This window comes from Lissotriton vulgaris, chromosome 2_1, assembly GCF_964263255.1.
Source record: "Lissotriton vulgaris chromosome 2_1, aLisVul1.2, whole genome shotgun sequence".
Lineage (NCBI taxonomy): Eukaryota > Metazoa > Chordata > Amphibia > Caudata > Salamandridae > Lissotriton > Lissotriton vulgaris.
In genome coordinates this window covers 206815780-206839030 of record NC_141687.1, presented here as the reverse complement: position 1 = coordinate 206839030, position 23251 = coordinate 206815780, and the positions used below count along the sequence as shown (strand labels likewise).

General features: G+C 48.7%; 1 protein-coding gene across 4 annotated transcripts; it reads right to left on the bottom strand.

The window, feature by feature from the left end:
- Window positions 1-1704: 1704 nt before the first annotated feature.
- On the bottom strand, window positions 1705-22387 carry LOC147729839 (myosin light chain 3, skeletal muscle isoform-like). 4 transcript variants are annotated; one of them, XM_086954743.1, is made up of 5 exons: window positions 22301-22387; window positions 12795-12984; window positions 7590-7763; window positions 6070-6165; window positions 1705-2311 (listed from the first exon to the last, which is right to left on the bottom strand). In XM_086954743.1, the coding sequence occupies exons 2-5, from the start codon at window positions 12970-12972 to the stop codon at window positions 2307-2309; spliced, it is 453 nt and encodes a 150-aa protein (XP_086810869.1). In that variant the 5' UTR covers window positions 12973-12984; window positions 22301-22387; the 3' UTR covers window positions 1705-2306. The 4 variants fall into 4 exon arrangements, with proteins under 4 accessions (XP_086810869.1, XP_086810868.1, XP_086810871.1 ...); XM_086954742.1 differs by lacking the exon at window positions 22301-22387 and adding an exon at window positions 21713-22017; XM_086954745.1 differs by lacking the exon at window positions 22301-22387 and adding an exon at window positions 10752-10942 and having other exon boundaries at window positions 12795-12881.
- Window positions 22388-23251: the final 864 nt, after the last annotated feature.

Sequence of the window (23251 nt, the reverse complement as noted above, 5' to 3'; positions counted from 1 at the left end):
ATCCTGTGTGAAGTTTATACATTTGTGGGTGGGGGGGCGCGAACTAGACCTGAAGGCATCAGAGCGCTTTACATGAGCACCAGTTGTGTTAGAGACGAACACATTAATTGTTAGGTCTCGCTAAACCAATGCGTAAGCATTGTTCGGCGAGATTATAGTAAGGCTTCCGAAAAGTCTCCCCAAACTGCGGATTCAATTCAGTTCATGTGAGCCAGGCGCGTGCACATCGCCAGCCACATCCCACACCATGCCTCAGCATCAGACTTGAAAGGAAGCCGCTCCCCCGCCCCACTCCGCGCAATGCCAGAGCTAGTTTTTCTCGCTTTTTTTTGGTGCTTCATTCCACCTACCACTTTACACTGACTTGTTCACTTTCCTCCCATTTCTATCTCCTTCTCTCAGTCTCCTCCTTCATGTATTTCTCTGTCAATCTCCCTGTCTCCCATTCTTCATCTTCGATGCATCTTTTATTTTCTTACATGCTTTGGTGTACTTTCTCCTTTCTTCCTCCATATTTTCTACAACTTCATCACCTGTATTCTCATATCTTCTTTATTACTGCCTTCCTTATTTGATTTCCTCTTCTTCATTCCACCTTCCTTGTTCTCGCTCCGGTTTTCTCTTTCTTACCTCATTCCTCGTTCTTTCCAACATTGCCCCATCCTCTTCAGTCTCTTTCTCTGTCCGTCTGCCTTTCTCCGTCTCTACTTCTGCTCATTATTTCTTCTGTCCCCAATGTGCAGCTTCCAGTCTTTATTCCTTCCATTCTCTTCTTTCTATCCTGTTGATCTTTCCCCTTTACTCCTTCCACCCTGCATGCCCGCCTCTACTGCTTCCTTCGTTTTCGCGCTTTACTTCCGTAGTCTTTATTCTGTCAATCCACTTCGGTTCTCCTCCCTCATAACCCCCTCCTCCGTTTATCCCTGTCTTCGCCCCTCTTCCTTCTTCCTAATCATATTATTTTCTTCCTCCTCTCCTTTCCTCCCTCGTCTTCCCCGCTCTTTCTTGCTTCCTTGGTTCCTCCGTTCCTGTGTGTCCAGCCCCCTCTCCCTGGCACCTCTGACCTTTCCTGCTGCTTCCCGACCACCCTGACAGTCGGGAGCTGGTGCCTGTGGGTGCAGAGTCTGGCTCGGCGTGATTTATGCCATTGGTATAACAGCAGACACACTGCAGTCCATCACTGCAGTCCCCCCTGATTAAAATTCAGCTCCGGCCCCGACTGCAGCACTCCACAAATGGAATATTCTACATAATTTCCGAAAATGCTTGTTTTTCTTGTTTAAAAAGTGACCTTGTGTGATGTAACTAGTGTTCATTTAAAGCGCTGCAATACCTTCCGATAGAGTTCGCGCTAAATAAAAGTGCAGAAAAAACACAAGACAAATCGAACGCTTTAAAGCAAGAAAGGAACACCTCAGTGGGTGAATCACCCAGCTGGTGTCACAAGGCCCCCATAGGCAGAGCGGATGTTTCTTGCCATCCTCACCTCTGCTGATTATGTAGAGGCTACCAGGCCTTACAGTGACACCTCGTCACCCAGAATACCCTCGGCACCCTCTCCAATCTCACACCTCAGCAAAGAGCCTTTGATCAGCATTAAACAGGCGAGTGCTCCCCCCTGGGGCGCTACCTCCGGGCATAAAACACCACCTTGAGTGTACCCCTTCTTTGAGGTAGACAGTACCACATAGGAGAGGTGCAAAATAAGTGTATAATCTTGTTGTAAGCCTTTATTACTGCAGGACATAATCAGGGTTTCTTTGCTACAACAGCTTGAATTATATACAACACTACATTGGGCGCTAAAAACTGGAAAAATTCACATTGGAATGTTTAGAACTCCAACTGCTCAAAATTACTCAAAACGTAACCATGAACAAATCAATTTACACTGGAAGAATACTGAAGCATTTGCTGTGCGTAATATACTAAAAAAAAAAAACATAAAACCGGTTTGCCCATAGGCAATTAAAACAGAAGTGGAATGCATGCAGGGTGAACGAACTGCTCAACTTTGCGGAAAATTGTTCTTTAAGTCCACCAATGCAGTGTGCTAAAGTGTTTGGTCTTTCAGGGCAGTTTCTCAACTAGTTTTCATCAGTGGTGGTTAAGTCCCCAGAGTAATCATTTGGGTCAGCAGCATCATCCGCATCTGCACTTTCTGCCTCCACATTATCTGCTCCTCATTTTCATCGTTTTCACCATCAATGTCCTCCTTTTCGATTTGCTCATGGTCTTCATCATTCGCATCAGTTGTTTCCTCAACTACCGATTCTCCTGTTTGTTCAACGATTTCAAAGGGATTCTCACCCTAAAAGTAAACACAAGTTTTAAACCATCTTTAGCAAAATTTTGCAGAACAAATGCACACTAACTATTACAAAAGTAACAACAAAAGTCTTGTGTACAGTGCAAGTAAAGAACTTTCAGATCACAAAAAAGCAGAAAGAATGTATTATTAGAAAAGGCATCTTACAACGGGGAGAACATATGCAGGACTTCTAAATTTTAGAGTATGTCCAGACAGGCCATAGGATGGAAAAATCCATGCCAGGTCTATGAACGCCCATGAGCTCCGAGGAGTCCTTGTACAGAGGGGGCGATGACTGGAATATTGAGGGTGGGCATCACATTTCCAAGAAATTAATTTCCTGCGAAACTACAATTTTTTGGGTGAAACTCAGTACGGAAGAAGTGTTATTTGCAAAGCTGAGTTAGGAGTAAACAGATCTGAACATTCAATATGCAGTGTGAGCCCTGGAGGCAGGAAGGGTGGAAGTGCATCCACAGCATTACAGGCTGCAAGCTAATTGTTGATGGTAATTAACTTATCAGTTTGCAGCATGTGTACCTGTTTGATTTAATTAATGATTTTATTTAATTTGTATAGCTCTTGAATCACCCCCAGGGGGGTATCTCAGCGCTTGGAAGCACAGCATAGGTCATGGGTACTCACAAACGTTCTTTCAGGGGCCAAATTTACACTGTGGTTTGTGTCCGAGGGCCGCACCAGTGGGGGCGGGGTCAGTGGGGGAGGTGGCAGGGCTAGAGCAACAAAAAAAACAACTGACCATGAGGTTGATCACTGGTCCCTGCAGCGGACACCTTCGTCCACTGAGCCACCAGACCCGGGATACACACATCTCTTGCTCTCTCTTTGTCTCCCTCCCTCACTCTCCCTACCTCTCCCATACTCTGTTCCCCTCCCTCTGTCTTCTTCCCCCTGTCTCCCTTTCCCTCTCTCACTCCCTCCCCCCTTTCCCTCTCACTCCCTCACTCTGTCTCCCTTTCCCTCTCTCACTCCCTCACTCTGTCTCCCTTTCCCTCACTCACTTTCCCTCCCTTCCTTTCCCTCTCACTGTCTCCCTTTCCCCCTGTCACTCCCTCACTCTGTCACTCCTTTTCCCTCCTTTCCCTCTCTTTCCCTCTCACTCCCTCACTGTCTCCCTTTCCCACTCTCACTCCCTCACTCTGTCAGGGCAGTTTTCAGGAGTCTTCCGAATTTAAGATGGTCCAGACACTGTCTTAGGGCCAGCTGTAGTTGATTCCAGATGAAGGGTGCGAGAAGGACTTGCCTCCGGGTCTAGCCTTTTTAGGTCTCCCCTTTACCATTCCGCAGGAATGGGAAATGGGGAGAATTCAAGTCGGCTATTTTCTCTTCAAACCAAAGGGCTTTCAGCCCCGCGGTTTTCATGCTGTTCACGTGAACCACGTGATAACATGCACGCGCATTCAGGGCCAGCCAGCCCAGCACATCAAAGGGCTTCTCCTCCCCTAATTATTCATGGCCGGCCGTACTTTCAGTTTCCCGAAACGGCTTCTCCTCACCTAATTAGGGGAGGAGAAGCCCTTTGATGTGCTTCACACCAATGCGCCTCAGTCATTCCTCTTGTTTGTATTTGCTTCCAGTCTCCGATCTGCTCATGTGCACAAGACGCTTTACACATTACACTCATCTGCCTGAAGTGGGAGTTTTAAACAAGCAAAGCTGGTCCTTCTGTACTTGCAGTTTCACTTCTAATGTGTGTTGTTATTTATCATGATTTTTAGCTGAGGTGTATCACGCTCGTTCATGAGTTTGATCTCTTCATACTGTGAAATGTTTTCTAAGTTGTTTTTGATTGCCTTACCGCTGGAGGTGTCCCTGTGCTACATTTAGCCTCTGACACATGCAACGCCACGCAACCACGCAACGCCACTCAACCACGCAACGCCACTCAACCATGCAACGCCACTCAACCATGCAACGCCACTCACACATGCAACGCCACTCACACATGCAACGCCACTCACACACACATGCAACGCCACTCAACATGCAACGGCACTCAACCACGCAACGCCACTCAACATGCAACGCCACTCAACCACGCAACGCCACTCAACCACGCAACGCCACTCAACTACGCCACGCAACTACGCAACGCCATGCAACTACGCAACGCCACGCAACTACGCAACGCCACGGATGCAACGCCACTCACACATGCAACGCCACTCACACACACATGCAACGCCACTCACACATGCAACGCCACTCACACACGCAACGCCACTCACACATGCAACGCCACTCACACACACAACGCCACTCACACACACAACGCCACTCACACACGAAAAACCACTCACGTTGCCAATAGGTCTCGCAGTACGACAGTTGGAGCCATTACAATTGCAAATAACAATGCCTTTCACTTTGGTTATCATTTTAAATACATAAAGGGCTTTGTCATTTACAAAACCAATAGCTCCAACTTCCCTACTGCGAGACCTATTGGCAACGCCAGTGCTTGTTTATGTTGGGGCTTTTGAGGAGCGATTGGGAGCTGGCGCGCAGAGTCCGAGCCGGGTAATAGCGGCGAAGTTTCTCTACTACATCGGGAGGGCCATTGCCCCAGATAGCTTTGTGTGTGAGACAGCAGATCTAGAATTTCACGCGCTGTCGTATGGGCAGCCAGTGTAGCTGATGAGGGAGGGGAGAGGAAGCTGATCTGGGGGGAGCATTCAGAACCGTGCAGGCGGCTGTGTTTGGTATCATTTGCAATTGGTTTAAGGAGGACTCATTTGCTGCGATCAATAGGGTGTTGCAATAGTCCAGCTTGCTTGGTATCAGGGCCTGTGTTAGGGTTTTCCTTGTTGTGTCGGGGACATAAGTAAAAGCTTTCCTTAGTAAGCCATGGGTGTGGAAGCAGGATCAGGCTGTGTGAGTAACGTGTTTCTTCATGTTTAGGGACTGTTGAAGGTGAACACAGAGGTTTTTGACTGTGGTTGCCGGGGGTGTGCCTAGTTCTGGGGGCCACCAGGAAGGTGACCAGAGGAGGGGGCATCTCCAAAGAGCAGAACCTCAGTTTTTGCAGCGTTCAGCTGGAGGAAATTGCTTTCCATCCAGTGAGATTTCCAGCATTCCTAAAGAGAAGGTAGATTGGGCAGATTGAGAAGTTTTATTGAAAGAGAAGGTAAGCTGTTGATGCTTTTATGCCTGTGGCTGAAGGGTTACCCATGTGTGGTGTGAAATTCGCTTTTAAGTAGAACTGCAGAATGGCCATATTTCTGGTTGAATACAAGACTGCAACAGAAATATACTTACTAGAAATACCAATAAAGAATTTGCTGGATTACATTTATATTTAAAGGAGACATCTCCAACGGATAGCTCTGAATCTACTGGCAGCTCACCAATACCCTGGAAGATTGGGGGTTTGACAGTGTGAAAACACGAGTCAGGATACAGGTATCCTGAACCTATAGGACACATGGAGGGACCCCCTCATGGGCAATTGCTTTTTTTTAAAAACCTATTAAAATTTTAAGTGCTGACTTTTCTATGGTTGTGTGGGTAAAAATGAAACTAACGTCCCTGGAACCTTTGGCATTTTCAGTGGGTTGTAAAACTTTAATTGTGACAGACATCTGAGTAGTCAGAACAATAATTCTGGAAGGCATGGTCACTCACCATTGTGGTAACTCTCATAGAAAAAGTTGGACTGCCGATTTAACTGGCCAAGCAATTATTCAACTTGAGTCAATAGGTTCAATGTCTTCAGATATGGCTCCTAAAAATCTTACCGTTGCATACTGTTCGTACCGGGACTTGACTGTTGGGTTGTTTAGGATACTTGTAGCAGTGAGTATGCTCTCCCTTTTTATTTGTTCCTTGTAAGCCTGGATTTTTTTTTAGATAAATAAACGTTAATTTATACACATACTGCTAGTTCAACTACAATAACTTGGTTGGAACCTAGAAGAGAAGGCATTCAATGTGGACAGAAACCCTTTAGAAACTACTCTGCCACCAGGGTGTGCCAGATAAGCGTTTAAAAAACACCAGGGACTCTTATTAGGGAATGACCCGCAATCTCGCTCCCTCCACAAGCAAGCAATCAAACCCCACCAAGCAGGCCGTGACCTGAAACCCCCAAGGGGAAAAGAGCACAGCCAAGAGACCAGGCGAGCAGATAATGTGCTTTAATGTAAGCTGGGACTCCGATGTCTGTGCTCTTTTCAGGACATGCCCTTTGAAGGACACAGATTGGTCAATGAGAGAGCCCAAGGATTTGGAAAAAAATGAAATAGGGAGAAGAGGCCATCCAATTTCAAAGACATGCCCTTCACATTGACAAAGCCTTTATTTGAGATACCCATAATTAATATTATAACCACCACACTGCCCAATTATTTCAACTATCAAACCAATGCCAAGGTGTTGGCGATGTGAAGGTCTGTAATTGTTAATGACGTGATGGGTTGCACTGACATTCATATAGAGCCACTCTCACACAGACAGAGCCACCCACACACAGAGCCGACAAAAGAAGCTATCCACACAGAGCGCTACACACAGAGCGCTATGCGCCACACACAGACAGAGAGCCACACACAGACAGACAGAGCGCCACACACACACAGACAGACAGAGCGCCACACACACACAGACAGAGCGCCACACACACAGAGACAGAGCCACACACACAGACAGAGCCACACACACAGACAGAGCCACACACACAGACAGAGCCACACACACAGACAGATCTTCTCACCTGCACAAAGGAAAGGACAAAAATGCACACAGGCTTCGATCAAACACCTTCCACATTAACTGCCAAGAATGCAGCAGCACGCACAGCTTCAGACCCAGCACTTACCCACCAAATACACTTCCGCCACAGAAGCAGCACTGGCTGGTGAGACTAGCCAGCCACCAGGGTAAAACCAGACAGAGCAGATGTTCTGAAGAGGCCGCTACCCACAAGACAAGGGCGCCACCAATTTCCAGGACATGGCTCACCAAGACTAACTATTAGTCAGTCAAAGCTCTAGCCTGTAGAATGGGCAATCCCAAAACCACTTGTAACCCAACCATGTCCCCGTCCTCCCTCGCCCCAAAAGAATGTACAGTTAAATGAGATTGATAGGACACTTTGTAAGGCTGAAACAGGGCACATTAACTGTAATATCCAGACGCGGGTAGAAATCTAAGCTCGGAATCAGAAAGGGGGGCCCTGAATACTGCAGGGGGGCTGGGGAGTTCAGCAGTCAATTACTCTCTGCCTTGAAAATAGTACTGTGCCAAAATGGCCTCTTACCCAGAGTGACTAGTACATGTCGCAGCTCAGCGCCCATCACAGAGCCATTGGCTTCTTTGTCGAAGACCCTCAGCCCCTCCACAAAGTCATCGTAGGTACCCTGGTCCTTGTTCTTCGCAATTGTCTGCAGCATGGGCAAGAACTCGTCAAAGCCAAGCTTCTTGGTGTTAAGCTCTGGGAAGGAGAGAAGAGTTCAGAGGAGCAGTCACCGGCTGGAGCAGCATGCCAGGCTGGAGAGTACACATTAACAGTGACAATGTGATCGTCCAAGTTCCCCAAAAACCCCCTACCACCTCCAGTCAGGTTTTTGTCCCATCCCAGACTGCCAATGAATATTACTGATATGGTCCATCTAGCAACTGTGAACGAGGCAGAGATCTCCAATTCAATGTGTGGCACAGGGCAGGGTCAGAGCTGAGGGCACAGGTGTAAGAGCTGAGGGCACAGGTGTAAGAGCTGAGGGCACAGGTGTAAGAGCTGTGGGCAAAGGGGTAAGAGCTGAGGGCAAAGGGGTAAGAGCTGAGGGCAAAGGGGTAAGAGCTGAGGGCAAAGGGGTAAGAGCTGAGGGTGAAAGGTGAGTAGAAATCTGGCGTGTTGGGAATGAGTAGAGCACAGGATACAGATTGCTTAGTGGGTGTGTGTGTGTATTCAAAGGATAAGAAGTATGTGCGGACTTCTGTGAGCTCCCCATTCCTATCGCAATACATAATGCCTTACATACTAGAGTCACATTTTCTACAGCGTGTTCCTCCTGTCACAAATCAATATTTCAACTATTTATTAAACAATTATTGCTTGAAATAGCCTGGAGGTAGGACAGCAAACGCGCATATATACCTAATTTACGAGACGGTTTCCAGTTTCCCTTTGCTGCTGGGGGGAAGAGTTGCATCATAAATACCAGAAATCATGTTTCCACAATTTAATCGCCAGTAACTCCTGAAATATTTAACAATGTTAATACCAGATCTGCCACGATTGTCACATTTTATGTAATATCCTAAATCAGATACAAGCAACACGTCGCGCCCAAGTGAAAGAGGCCCATTAGACTCTAATGCAAGCCTAAGGTTTAGTAATAATAGCCAACAAGGATATAGTGAGCACTTCTGACTTGCCCCCTAGGTTCAATGCACCACAGACATAATGAGCCCCTGGGTCTCATCGTAACAGACTGTGCACTCTGAAATACACCTTAAAATGTAGCTCCTTCAGATTCACCCAAGTTAATTTTCAACTGGGGGGTGCTCTGGTCCACGGATGAGTGGCGTATGCTCAGATCCAGGGGTGAGTGGCGGGTGCTCTGGTCCAGGGGTGAGTAGCGGGTGCTCAGATCTAGGGGTGAGTAGGGGTACTCTGGTCCAGGGGTGAGAGGCAGGTGCTCTGGTCCAGGGGTGAGTGGCGGGTGCTCAGATCTAGGGGTGAGTAGGGGTACTCTGGTCCAGGGGTGAGAGGCAGGTGCTCTGGTCCAGGGGGTGAGTGGCGGGTGCTCTGGTCCAGGGGTAAGTGGTGGGTGTTCTGGTCCAGGGGTGAGTGGCGGGTGCTCTGGTCCAGGGGTGAGTAGCAGGTGCTCAGATCCAGGGGTGAGTGGGGGTGTTCAGATCCAGTGTTTAGTGGCGGGAGGCAGACAGGGTGTAGTTGTGAGTGATTCCTGCAGAGGTCCTGTGGTGATGGCAATGTCCAGTGTAGGGGTGAATGACTGGTGCCGAGGACCAGTGTGGGGGTGAATAACATGCGCGGGGTGCATAACGTGTGCGGGGGTGCATAACGTGTGCGGGGGTGAATGAGGGGTGCTCGGGTCCAGTGTGAGTGACGGGTGCCGTTATCCAGTGTGAGTGACGGGTGTGGAGGTCCAGTGCAGGGTGAGAGATTCAGGTTCATCCCAGCCACTCGTTCGTCTAAACCTCGCTCTCATCCAGCACCGACTCCGCATCTCACCCGCCCAGTATTACAAAATAATCCAGCGCCCACCTGTTCGTGAGCCGAAGGGGTGGCAGCGAGGGGGTGAGCTCTCCGTCCGCCATATCCCGGCTCAGGACGCCTCCGACAGACAAACACTCACTGAGTAATTACAACACCTGGCTGCTGCGCTCCATCACAACAAACTTCGCCCAACCGGAAGTTGCATTCTGAAGGAATCCGAGCTCGGAGCCGGCCCGGCCGGGTCTGGCTCCTCTGGAATGCGGCTCCACCGGCGCAGCCTCGGCCCAGGCCTCGGGGGGATGGATGCGGGCGGGCCACGGGCGCCTGCTCTGGGCACCAGGTTCAGGCAGAAAAGGGAATGGCTGGTTCCGTCTGAACTTAACAGGAGGCAGTTCAGAGAGCAGCCGCTGGGCGGCGTGCCTGGCGTTTACAAGAGAGCGCCAACCTGCCAACCACTCCCAAAAGACAATGAGGCATTGCCCTGGCTGCCGTAGCCTGCCAGGGAGAAGAGCGCAGAAGAGCATGGCAGGCAGGGGGTGCACAATAATCGAGTGAAAGCCACAGACGTATGCCAGCTGCACCCTGGCCATCAGACCCCATCTCTGCCCGCCAGCGACATAATCTTCGAACGTCGCCCTCTGGTAGCAGCGCACACACCCGGTCTACCCAGCCCGTCATCATCCCAGGCTGTGCGCCTCACCCATCGGTGCCAGCTAAACGAAAACTGTTTAACCGGACCCCACATACCCTGTCGTCGGACCTACCCTCTGGTGCCAGCCACACAGCGACGGCTGAACGGCACCGGCTAGACTTGGAACCGCATTCTCCCTTACGAGCCAATCTCTAGAGATAGATAGAGGTAGGGCGATAGATAGAGGGAGGGAGGGCGATAGATAGATAGAGGGCGATAGATAGATAGAGGCGATAGATAGATAGAGGGAGGGCGATGGATAGAGGGAGGGCGATGGATAGATAGAGGGAGGGCGATAGATAGAGGGAGGGCAATAGATAGATAGGAGGGCGATAGATAGATAGGAGGGCGATAGATAGAAGGAGGGCAATAACAGACAGATGTCCCTTCCAATGGCTAGCCTCCATTTATGGAGCTAGCCAATGGAAGAGCAGGCGGGACAAAGCACCCATACTGCTAAACAAAAGGTTTCGACTGTGCGAACGCTGCTGCGCAGCAGATCGCCAGGCGAAACCTAAAAAACAGAAGCTGTCTGTCTAGAAACATACCTTTTTTTGACCGCATTGCCATTTGACCCAGGTTTTCTCAATTTAGGTTTTTTGCCGACAAACGCCCCTCCAATGGGTTTATTAAGCGATTGCATCATCTTTCTTTTCATCCACCTTCCAGCAGGCCCACCAAATACCAGACTTTTCTGGTAGTCGACAACAATTCCAGGTCTCTGCATACCGCCATAATCCTGCAAATTGATAACATAAAATTAGCAGAGAGTATGCAGATAAGGCAAGTTACATGGTGTGCAAAAATGTGTTAACAGTTTTATAATAATGGCAGGCATAATCCAAGAACCAATGTTAGGTGGTCAAGGAATTCGTAGGCTAAGCAGCAGTTGTTGCCATTCTGGTAGGTGTAGATACTTCTTGGCTACAATTATGAAAACTGCAGAAAGGACACTGCTGTACAGGTTTTCATTTGCATTAGTGAGTTGAGAAATAAAGAAGATAAAATGCTTATAAACATGTGTGTGGTTGGGTCTGGTAGCGCGTGTGGTTTGGTTGTGTGTGGTGTGGTTGTGTGTGAGAGAACAGGGAGTTAGAGAAGGAGGCGGAGTGAAAGAACAGCAGATCAGCACAGTAAAAGAACAGGGAGTTAAAGAAGGAGGTGGGGTGGAAGAGAGCAGCAGATCAGCACGTGATAAGAGAAGAGAACAGGGAGTTAGAGGAGGAGGCGGGGTGGAAGAGAGCAGCAGTTCAGCACGTGAGAAGACAAGAGAACAGGGAGTTAGAGAAGGAGGTAGGGTGGAAGAGAGCAGCAGATCAGCACGTGAGAAGAGAAGAGAACAGGGCGATAAATAGAGGGAGGGCGATAGATAGAGGGAGGGAAGGCGATAGAATGAGGGCGATAGATAAGAAAGGGAAGGAGGGCGATAGAGTAAGGGAGGGCGATAGAGAGGAAGGGAGGGCGATAGAGAGGAAGGGAGGGGCGATAGAGTAAGGGAGGGGCGATAGAGTAAGGGAGGGGCGATAGAGTAAGGGAGGGGCGATAGAGTAAGGGAGGGGCGATAGAGTAAGGGAGGGGCGATAGAGTAAGGGAGGGGCGATAGAGTAAGGGAGGGGCGATAGAGTAAGGGAGGGGCGATAGAGTAAGGGAGGGGCGATAGAGTGAGGGAGGGGCGATAGAGTAAGGGAGGGGCGATAGAGTAAGGGAGGGCAATAGAGTAAGGGAGGGCAATAGAGTAAGGGAGGGCAATAGAGTAAGGGAGGGCAATAGAGTAAGGGAGGGCAATAGAGTAAGGGAGGGCAATAGAGTAAGGGAGGGCAATAGATAGACAGATAGATAGATAGAGGGAGGGTGATAGATAGAGAGGGAGGGCGATAGATAGATAGAGAGGGAGGGCGATAGATAGATAGAGAGGGAGGGCAATAGATAGATACAGAGGGAGGGCGATAGATAGAGTGAAGGAGGGCGATAGAGGGAGTGCGATAGATAGAGGGAGTGCGATAGATAGAGGGAGTGCAACAGATAGAGAGAGGGAGTGTGATAGATAGAGAGAGGGAGGGCGATAGATAGAGAGAGGGAGGGCGATAGATAGAGGGAGGGCGATAGATAGAGGGAGGGAGGGCGATAGATAGAGAGAGGGAGGGCGATAGATAGAGGGAGGGCGATAGATAGAGGGAGGGCGATAGATAGAGGGAGGGCGATAGATAGAGGGAGGGCGATAGATAGAGGGAGGGCGATAGATAGAGGGTGGGCGATAGATAGAGGGAGGGCGATAGATAGAGGGAGGGCGATAGATAGATTGAGGGAGTGCGAGAGATAGATTGAGGGAGTGCGAGAGATAGAGGGAGGGAGTGCGAGAGATAGAGGGAGGGAAGGCGATAGATAGATAGGAGGGCGATAGATAGGAGGGCAATAACAGACAGATGTCCCTTTCAATGGCTAGCCTCCATTTATGGAGCTAGCCAATGGAAGAGCAGGCGGGACAAAGCACCCATACTGCTAAACAAAAGTTTTCGCCTGCGCGAACACTGCTATGCAGCGGATCGCCAGGCGAAACCTAAAAAACAGAAGCTGTCTATCTAGAAACATACCTTCTTTGACCGCATTGCCATTTGATCCAGGTTTTCTCAATTTAGGTTTTTTGCCAACAAACGCCCCTCCAATGGGTTTATTAAGCGATTGCATCATCTTTCTTTTCATCCACCTTCCAGCAGGCCCACCAAATACCAGACTTTTCTGGTAGTCGACAACAATTCCAGGTCTCTGCATACCGCCATAATCCTGCAAATTGATAACATAAAATTAGCAGAGAGTATGCAGATAAGGCAAGTTACATGGTGTGCAAAAATGTGTTAACAGTTTTATAATAATGGCAGGCATAATCCAAGAACCAATGTTGGGTGGTCAAGGAATTCGTAGGCTAAGCAGCAGTTGTTGCCATTCTGGTAGGTGTAGATACTTCTTGGCTACAATTATGAAAACTGCAGTAAGGACACTGCTGTACAGGTTTTCATTTGCATTAGTGAGTTGAGAAATAAAGAAGATAAAATGCTTATAAACATGTGTGTGGTTGGGTCTGGTTGCGCGTGTGGTTTGGTTGTGTGTGGTGTGGTTGTGTGTGAGAGAACAGGGAGTTAGAGAAGGAGGCGGGGTGAAAGAACAGCAGATCAGCACAGTAAAAGAACAGGGAGTTAAAGAAGGAGGTGGGGTGGAAGAGAGCAGCAGATCAGCACGTGAGTAGAGAACAGGGAGTTAGAGAAGGAGGCGGGGTGGAAGAGAGCAGCAGATCAGCACGTGAGAAGAGAAGAGAAGAGAAGAGAACAGGGCGATATATAGAGGGAGGGCGATAGATAGAGTGAGGGCGATAGATAAGAAAGGGAAGGAGGGCGATAGAGTAAGGGAGGACTTTATTTTTCTGACACCGAATCCGACATTGAATTTCCTGCCACCCCTGGGGACGGGAGCGATTAAGGTACACATGAAAACACCCAGCCAGCGGACCGTTCTGTTCCTTCATCCAGACCTGCAGGCGCAAGGCGCAGACTACCTGTCGTTCCAACCCATGACGGGGCGAGACCGGTGGACATTAGCAGGACCGGCAGACTGTTAGGACCGCCAGCTAAACTTAAGGACTACATTTGTGGATAGTGGAACCTTATGTTCTCTATCTGTTTCTACTGTTCCCATCACCCCCAAAGGAGGGGGATGTGTTGTGTTTATAATACTTGTGTCCCTACTAGGACACCTTACTAGACGTGCTTCCCAGTGTCCCTGCGAGGACACCGTTCAGCAGTGAGGTCACCAGCTGATAACTGTCACATATGACAGTTACCAGCTGATCGCCGAGCTGACTGCCGCTTCGCTCCATGTTAGGAGCAAACGTGTTGGTCGGAATAAAGAAGTTAAGAACACTCAATAGTTTTGTATTTTTCTTACACACTTTGCCAGGGCCGGTTCTGGTTCCCAGTCCGGCCCTGCAAGAGCATCGCCAATACCTGCTTAAAATATGCACTAGATGCAGTGGAAACATCAGACCGACATTATGATAGGAATCACTGAGAGAGCTATGCCTCGTTAAGAATTTCAGGTTTTAAGTTCTTAGGCGCTAGGTGGTACACTGGTGAATGGCCGCCATTACGTGAGGCTCTCACCGTCCGGAGATCTAAATCCAGCATTTATCCTTTCAAATCGGCACCCCGTAGGCCCCCAGCAGCAGCAATCCCTGCCTTGAGCCCACGGTACGTGATGTGAGAGTTACAACGCAATCGGAGCTGCGGAGTTTTTCAAAAGGAATCCAGTTGAATTAAAGAAATAACTTTTTGTTGGTGGCATGCAGGTATAAGCATGAACAAAATCCTACGCTTTACAATGCAGTTCAAAGAAGAGAAAAGGGAAAAAAGTCAAAGAGAATTCAAAATTGATCAAAAACACGCCCTTACTTCTGAATAATATTGTAACGAGGAAGTAATGGTAAACATCAGCAACGACCGCAGCATTTGAACATTTTACTGAATAGCCTGTTCCATCGAACAGCTCTAGATAGCCACATTTTTTTATATGGCCTCAGGCAGCAGAGTATGAAAGCATTCCTTAGCAAACAATCATTGCACATCCCAGATTGAGCATATGGTGTCCCCCACCACAGAGAAGGAGAAAGTATGTTTTCTGTGCTGTACTCATGGGCCCTGAAACCACATAAGAACGTTCAGCCTCTGGAAGTAAATATATAATAGTTTCTGTACTATCGAATTAATTTCTTCACAAATTTGAGAATGATTGCTAAGATTTTGCTAATATCAGGGGCGTAGCTAGAGCTTGAGGCGCCCGGGGCTACCCCTCAGATTGCCGCCCCTGGCATCCGCAGCCCTGTGATTGTGTGAGCTTAAGTCTCGGACTCGAATTTTGAATCTCACCTCACTGTCAAATTTCGGGCACAAATGCTTCTCACATGTCTCATTGGAATGCTAGTTTTACATTGATCTATTAACTAGTGCAAGTAAGTGTTAACTATCTGAACTTGCAGTTGTAGAGGGCTGCGCACAGCACCCCGGGGCCACTCGCTTAATTATACTGGTGTGATTTTTTTAAAATACTTTCGAACATATCGGTCATCCTGCCTGACTGTGACCGCTATGTGGGTCTCACAGGCTCTCCTGTGGCTTGCCCACCAATCATGCTATCACACATATGCTCACTGTGGTGGCCGGAGTACGTAAGTCAGCTGACTCTAATGAATTTATGGTATAGGCCTGAGTCAAATGAGATTAGTGTTAGGGTATCTAACACCCTGTTATAGTCTGGGCCCAGGTCCAGAGAGGGCAGCATTGAGTTTAGTGATTCTTCTCTACTGGTTTATTATTTGAGCTCTCTCCAAACATCCACAAATGCCACATGTTCACAGACATCAATCAGCGTGTGTTGTGACCGTCACTCGAGACGGACTACTTTTGCACTTACCTGTGTGAATCTGGATCTGAAGGTGGGGTGTTGGATTTAGGGGTCTTTCAACAACTGCTGTGTTGCAGGCTTTAAACAGCAATGCAGGGTGGAATGAATACCCGACTGAAGACCAAGCTGCTTCTGTGCCATGGGGCAGAAAAAAAATTCAACCTTTGCTTGAAGTGTTGTCTGGTGTATTTACACTTGGTGTGGAACTTGTCACTCGCTGTGAGACACTAGAGATATTTATGCCAGGACATCAAGGCAGGCTCTGGTGATGCTCCTGCCACTACAACTCTGAATGCGTCATGTGCACCCAGCAATACCCCTTCTACATTAATGGGGTCCAGTAAAGATCTGTATTCTCTACTAAACTGTTGTCTTGTATTGTCAGTGGCTCTTATTGCACAGCTTCGCTCCATCAGTTCTACAGCCTAACCGCAGGTCCTTGCTCTTTTTGGTGTTAATTCTTAGCGGAGCCATGTGACCTGCTTACTAGAGGTCCATAGCTGTCATTTTAATTATAGTCAGCTGCAGCAGGCGTTTGCAGCCGTTTCAGATCTTCTAAGAGTTTTTCGGTGCTCAAATGGGTCTAATTTCTGATATTTATGTTTCCTCATCTTCATTGCTTGCATTTTGCTCGCAAGAAAATGTCAAATTTCACTTATAACCACACTGAAATTATGAACATGTCACACATAGCAATCTGAAACCTTGGCAGCTATGGATGGCACATGTCATGATGTCATTTGCTGACTGCCTAACTTGGTTAGTCCCCCTCACTTCTTTTTATAGGACTTGTGCCCACTGCCCTGCCACTCAACAAAGATCCTTTCCTCCCCTCGTGACAACTGTTTAGCTCTTACCTTCCCCAGGCTCCAGTATGCCACAGTGGTGGCAGGGTCTCTTCCAAAGGGGTTGGTTCTGCTGCAGTCTGCAGCAAATCGTTCAGGCACTGCCACTGCCCCAGACTTAACTCATAACTGCCAAGATTTCAGATTGCTATGAGGGCTGAGGCAGTGGCAGTACCTCGGCGCTACGCTTAAGAAGGACAAGCAGATTGCGAGGGCTCTCCTCTGCTTGAAACGACTATTGCTACAATTGTACTGATGTACTGATGTGTTTTTAGAATTACTGATGTGCTCTTAAAATTACCGACTTTTAAAAAATCTTTTACTTCAATTGTGTGAATTATCCTCTTACTCACCGCTACTTTGCCTGTGACTGACTGTATTCCCCCTAAGCCCTGGTCCACCGCGGCTTTACGTGCCGTTTGCTGTGGAGGGCTAGGTCGGCCGCCATCTTAGGTGTGGGTCGGACCCTGCCGGACCGGAGTTAGCGGTCCAGCGGAGGTTGGGGCTTCAGTCTACAATTAGCCATGCCTTTCAGGACGCGCAGCGGCCACGCGCAGCGGGCGCGCCGTCTGCGCGCCGAAGGAGCGCCAAAGGAGGGCCCGTCTGTGCCCGTCCGTGTCCCGGATGCGGCCAGCGCCAGCCCCCCTGCAGCTGCCCTCCTATCCTCTGATCGGCCGCGTGTCTCCTCTCGTGAGTATTTAATTGCACTTAATACTAAATCATGCCCCTGTTTGAGTCAATGGGACTTGGCAGATACTGTTCAGCACACCTGTCAAGCATGCACATTCCGCTTTCAACCTACTCTACCAGCCCCTACACAGTGTGCTACTGACTCGTCATGTCTCCGGGCCGGCTTGATCAATGCCAGATCACTGGTAAAACATTCCAATGATATATTCGAGCTACTAAGTGACAACGAGTTTGACCTTCTCTTTATCACTGAAACATGGCTCAATGACACATGTAACCCAGTGATCGAACTTGCCATCCCACGCGGCTTCAAAATTATTAGACAAGACCGCCCCCTAGGTAGAGGAGGTGGCATAGCAGCCATCTTTCGGGATAAATGGACCTTTTCTCTAGACTCTATGGGCCCATCCATTGATGCTGAGGTACTCCATTTTTCTCTCACTTTAGGGGCTCATTTTACCTTAGGTGGATCTCTGGTATACCGACCACCTGGCCACGCAGGAAAATTTCTAGAGGCACTAGAGGACATGATAGTCCCACGCGCCCTGAAATACCCCACATATCTCCTTCTGGGGGACTTTAATATCCATGTGGACCAGCTTGATCTATCTGACACAGTTCGGCTAAACGATGCGTTTGCGATGGCCCAACTGAAACAGTGGATCAAGGTTCCCACCCACTCAGGGGGTCATGTCCTTGACTTAGTATGTACCAACTTTAACATAAATATGTCTGAACCTGAGAGATTAAACTGGTCTGATCACATACTAATAAGATTCTCCTGGCCCCTGTCTCGCCCTGCTGAGACCAACCATTCTGCGGCTCATACACAGAAAATTAATATAGCTTTGCTCTGTGATCATCTCGATACCTCCCGCCCCTCACTTCCTTCAGAAATTGAACCAGCAGTGAGCCTATTTAACTCATGGATCGAAGAAGGTGTTGCTCTTTCAACTAAAACAGGTCGCGTCTGCAGAGTTCGCTCCTCCCCTTCTAAACCTTGGTTCTCCAACACCCTCCGCGATCTTAAATCAGGCTGCAAAAAACTCGAAAGACGTTGGAGACAAGCATACCTCCCTGAGGCCAAGAAAGAACTAAGAATAGCTCAAAAGAAGTATTATGCTGCAATTAAAGTGGCAAAAAGCTCATACTATGATGGGCGTATTACCAAGGCCAATAACAATAGCGCAGAAATCTTTGCTGTTGTCAAAAGCTTTGTCTCTCCTTGCGCCGCTCACCCTCTTTTAGCCTCATCGGCAAAATGGTGTGAAGAACTCTCTGTGTTTTTTGTGGAAAAAATTGATAAAATCCAAGATGATTTGCTTACTGTATGTAACAATCTTCCAGCCTCCATGACTACTCCTATCCCCACTATGCCCACTTCTACGGATCAGTTTGCCCTCTTCACCCCAGTGAATACAACTGAGGTCGTGAAAATTCTGGCTACTTTAAAATCGGGCTCCCCTGCGAACCCATGCCCTGCCAGAGTCCTTGCGGGTCTGGCTAATACAGTCGGCCAAGAGGTGACACATATTGTGAACCTCTCTTTTTCCAGCGCCACTGTGCAAGCCCGCTGGAAACAAGCAAAATTGCTACCACTCCTTAAGAAAAATGGCCTAGATCCAAAACCCCCCGCTAACTTCCGGCCCATATCTTTATTGCCAGCTCTGACAAAGATGTGCGAAAAAGTTGCATTTTCACAGCTGGACAGATTTGTTGAAAACTCTCAAGCTCTCCACCCTGCGCAATCAGGCTTTAGAGCTGCTTTCAGTACAGAGACGGCCCTAGTCGAGGTCTCTGAGGCTATCCGTGAGTGCTTAGACGGAGGTGGCAGAGCGGCGCTGATTTTATTGGACCTCTCTGCCGCCTTCGATACGGTCCCTCACTCCCTCCTACTTACCAGACTAGCAGACATAGGCATAACTGGCCCTGCTCTCGGATGGTTAAGATCTTTTTTAGATGACAGGTCCCAGCAAGTGTGGATGCCGCCTTTCTCCTCCTCTCCCAAAAAACTCTCTACTGGCGTACCACAGGGCTCCACCTTAAGCCCCCTGCTTTTTAATGTCTATATGACCCCCCTTATCTATCTTGCGGAACAGCTAGGGGCCAAAATTATGGCCTATGCCGATGATACCCAGCTCTTGTTTACATGGCCCAAAAACAACCTGGACACGACGAGAGTCCAATTCTGCTTATCATCGGTCTTCCGCTGGCTGGCCTTGGCTCAACTTAAGTGTAATGAGAGCAAATCTGAAATTCTGCTGTACGGCTCCTTCCCAGATAATTTTTATGATTCTCTCTGGCCCACCGATTTTCCTAGCCCCAAATCCACAGGTGGACCTGCAAAAAACCTAGGAATTTGGTTTAGCAATAATCTCAGATTTGAAGACCACCTGAAAAAACTCACTGGAATCTGCTTCTCCACTCTCAAAACCTTACGCAGATTTCTTCCTTTGCTTCCGCGATCAGCTAAGGAGACGGTCATTCGCGCTCTGATATTATCCAGATTGGATTATGCGAATGCTCTCTACTGCGGACTCCCAGCCTATCTGATCCACCGCCTCCAAGTCATCCAAAATGCTGCGGTCCGGCTGCTGTTTAACATACCCAGAAGATCTAGCGTCCGCCAACCACTCCGAGACCTCCACTGGCTCCCAGTGGCTCAAAGGATCTTATTCAAGATCCTTGTGTTAGCATACCGAGCACTACACTTAACAGGCCCAACCTATTTGAGAAAAAGATTCTCTCTCTATGCTCCCAACCGCCCTCTCAGATCAAGTAGTCTTCATCAAATGACGGTACCAAAGTTCAAATATAGCAGGCTTGGTGGACAATCCATTTCTGTTAGAGCAGCGAGAGCTTGGAATACCCTGCCTCTGCAACTGAGAACAGCCCCTTCCATCATGGCATTCAGGAAAGGCTTAAAAACCTACCTCTTTAACACCAATGCCTAATGGCTGTCCCTCTTTTGCATTTACTGTGATCTGTTCCCTTCTTTTTTTCCGCGCCAGGATACTATACTATTTAGTAACAGAGCGCGTTACAAAAGCCTCTATAATAATAATATAATAATATGTGTGACATTTTCATAATTTTAGTGTAATTGTGAGTGACATTTCAATGACTAAGAGTGACACTTTTTTGCGAGCAAAAATCATCCAATGAAGACTGGGGAAACTTCTAAATATCAGAAATTACTGACATTTGACCAACAAGAAAATCACCCGACACATCCCCTCCCGGGCAGCCTGGCTGGTAAAACTGTCACGCAATGACCCGTAGTCTGCGAAGATAAACCCAGTTAGTCAGGTCACCCACGATAAGGATGAGGAGACAGAGCAGCCATGCGGCTGGGCCTGCAGAATTAGTGTGCTTAAATCAGATCTGTAGATAAACCAGGTTTACTCAGAAGGATGATTAGACAGAGCAGCCCTGCCTGCAGATTTTAAACTAAATTGATTGTGTGTGACTGAAATAATTTATCAGAGATGATCAGACTGTGCGTGCCACTCCGCGGTGGCTATTACACAAGCACTAATTATTAAACTGTACATAGCTGCCAAGGTTTCAGATTGCTATGTGAGATTTTCATAATTTCAGTGTAAATATGACAGCATACAGTGACTATGAGTGACACTTTCCTGTGTGCAAAATCAAGCAATGAAGATGAGGGAAACGTAAATATCAGAAATGACACCAATTTGAGCAACAAAACACTATAAGGAGAACTTAAAACTTCTGCACAGCGCCGGGAAGGGAACTAACTTCACACGAGGGTCTGTAGTGATAAATGAATGCAAAATTACCAGTAAGATTTAACCGGTTTAATATTGAACTAAAAGAGCTCATGACGAAGTGCACCACAGCGGCAGACTCCGGGCCACTGCACATTGACACAGCAGGGATGGCCTCGCACCTGAGCAGTGATTGACACAGTCCAGCTCTCTACTCCTCTATGGCAGCGCAGCTCTCTAAAGGTGTTACAGTGCTGCTTGCTGGTGCTAGCGCTGTCATGTGAGAGTCAGAGACAGTCTTTCTGTTGTAGTGTCTCTCTCCCGTTGGTCATGTTAGGGGTGCAATCAGGGCGGCCTCTCCTGCAGCCTGTGACAAACGCACATGACTGGAGGACTTCACTGGTCAGTGTGAACTTCAGATGCGTCTGGCCTGCCAATTAGGTCCAGATGGGGCGGGGGGAGGCTGCAGTTAGAGAAAACATCCTGCAGCCCACAAACTCAACAGATCAGCGGAAGTGTTGTGCACGACCCCAACTGGGCAGCGGAGAAGGGACAAATGAAAATGTTTTCATGTAAATGCACCCACTGGTGAAAAGTGACAACATGCCAACACCAGCTGCATTACTATTGATTGCATAAGCCCAGTAATGCATGCCGTTTTCAAATCGTCACACAACACTCCCTAGGCTAAAGTTTACCCGAATGTCACAAAAATACATTGTTTACTAACACAATTAAACACTTTGCGAAAGAAATTAAATTATAAAGCAGGAGGCTTATTTCTGACAATACCTGAATGGAAAGCGGAGATCAAAGAGCTGATAACGCTGTCTGTGCGCCGTAGGTAGCCCTGGTAGCAGCTGAACTCAGCTCTGGCCCAACCATCGAACGAGCAGGCCAGGGGGGCGACTGCCGTGATCCAAAGCAGACGGCTACCCCGGGGTGCATTAAAGTAGTAGGCCTCCGTCCCAGGCCTGTGACTGTGGAAGCGGGCGGGCGTACCTTAGACTGCTGTTAAGGCATTCGATTCGGGGCAGCAGGAAGGAGAGGCTAAACGGCGCAATGGGGGCACAGTAGGGAGCTGCATCTGGGACAGCTCTTGGTGCTGCGGCCCCTCGCAAAAAACACAGGAGTTAGCACTATGAGCAGCAGAGTGACAGTCCGTGGAGGAGGCGAGCACGTGAAGCCTCACTGCTGCTGTGCTGCATTTCGGAATCGAACCAAAGGAGAACCCTGAATCCGTCCTAACACATCGGACGGCGTCTTCCCACGGAGCGCGACCTGCGAGCCTGTCGGATCTGCCACCCACGAGAGGCCGCGGCACTGCCTAGGGAACCGGGCTGCGCAAGTACAGGGCCCGGAGGGGAGACCATCCTTTACCTAGGGGGACTGATTGGAGGCGCGTGGCTGCCGCATTCACGGAGGAGCGCCCCCCCCCCCCGGCAACGTAGAGTTGGCCCCAGTCGCTGATGGGCGGGGTAGTGATACGTCATTAAAATTAATGTGCGCATGCGCATGTGCGCACAAACCTTAATGTGCGCATGCGCATGTGCGCACAAACCGGGGATCCAGTCCCTGATGGACGGGGTAGTGAAACGTCATGAAAATTAATGTGCGCATGCGCACCATTGGTGCGCATGCGCAAAATGACAGGGGGGGCGCTCACTCACGGGACCAGCGGTTCATGGAACACCCGGGCTTAGCCCCGCGTCGCCCGCGCGCGTCCCGCGGCGCGGGGGGTGACGTTGGCTTTTATGCGCCTCCTGGCGCGATAGCCCCGTGCGCGCTTCCGGCCGCATGGGCTGCTGGGAGTTGGAGTCCCACGGGCCCGCTCTCCACACAGCGGCCGCACCTAGATGGCGTTGGTGTGGGGCAGCGGGAGGCGGGTCGATGCGGCAGCACAGGTGGCGTGTACGCCGAAATGAAGAGGCAGCAGGTAGGGTCTCAATCTTTCCCCGGTACAAAGAGGCAGCAAGTGAGGCCACAAAGGTTCGCCGAATAAACAAAAAGCTCCCCCTGTCAAATGTACACCATCCAATCTGAAAAATTGAAAGTCATCTTTACCAATGTCATCATGTGATAACCAAGATATGTTGTTGATGAGGCAGCACTGGCGAACTTCCCTGTTAAATTTTCGACGGGCTCTGTCGACGAGTGCAGTAAATACAAGTTTTCTAACGGGCGAAGAATGTACAATTCTGGTCAGCTTTCACTTCAAAAAGGAGTCCGAGGCCAAATAATTGAACCAAATCATTTTCTCTTAAATGAATTAACAAAACCTTGGGTAATGGCTTATGGGCAGCCAACTCATTCAAACTGGGTAACAGCTGA

Coding starts and splice junctions, on each gene's coding strand:
- LOC147729839 (XM_086954743.1), bottom strand. CDS start 12,972: ATGCAGAGACCTGGAATTGTTGTCGACTACCAGAAAAGTCTGGTATTT. Junction 7,764..12,794: donor TGGCAATGCGGTCAAAGAAG/GTATGTTTCTAG, acceptor TCTCCTTCCCAG/AGCTTAACACCAAGAAGCTT. Junction 6,166..7,589: donor ACATGTACTAGTCACTCTGG/GTAAGAGGCCAT, acceptor AAAAAAATCCAG/GCTTACAAGGAACAAATAAA.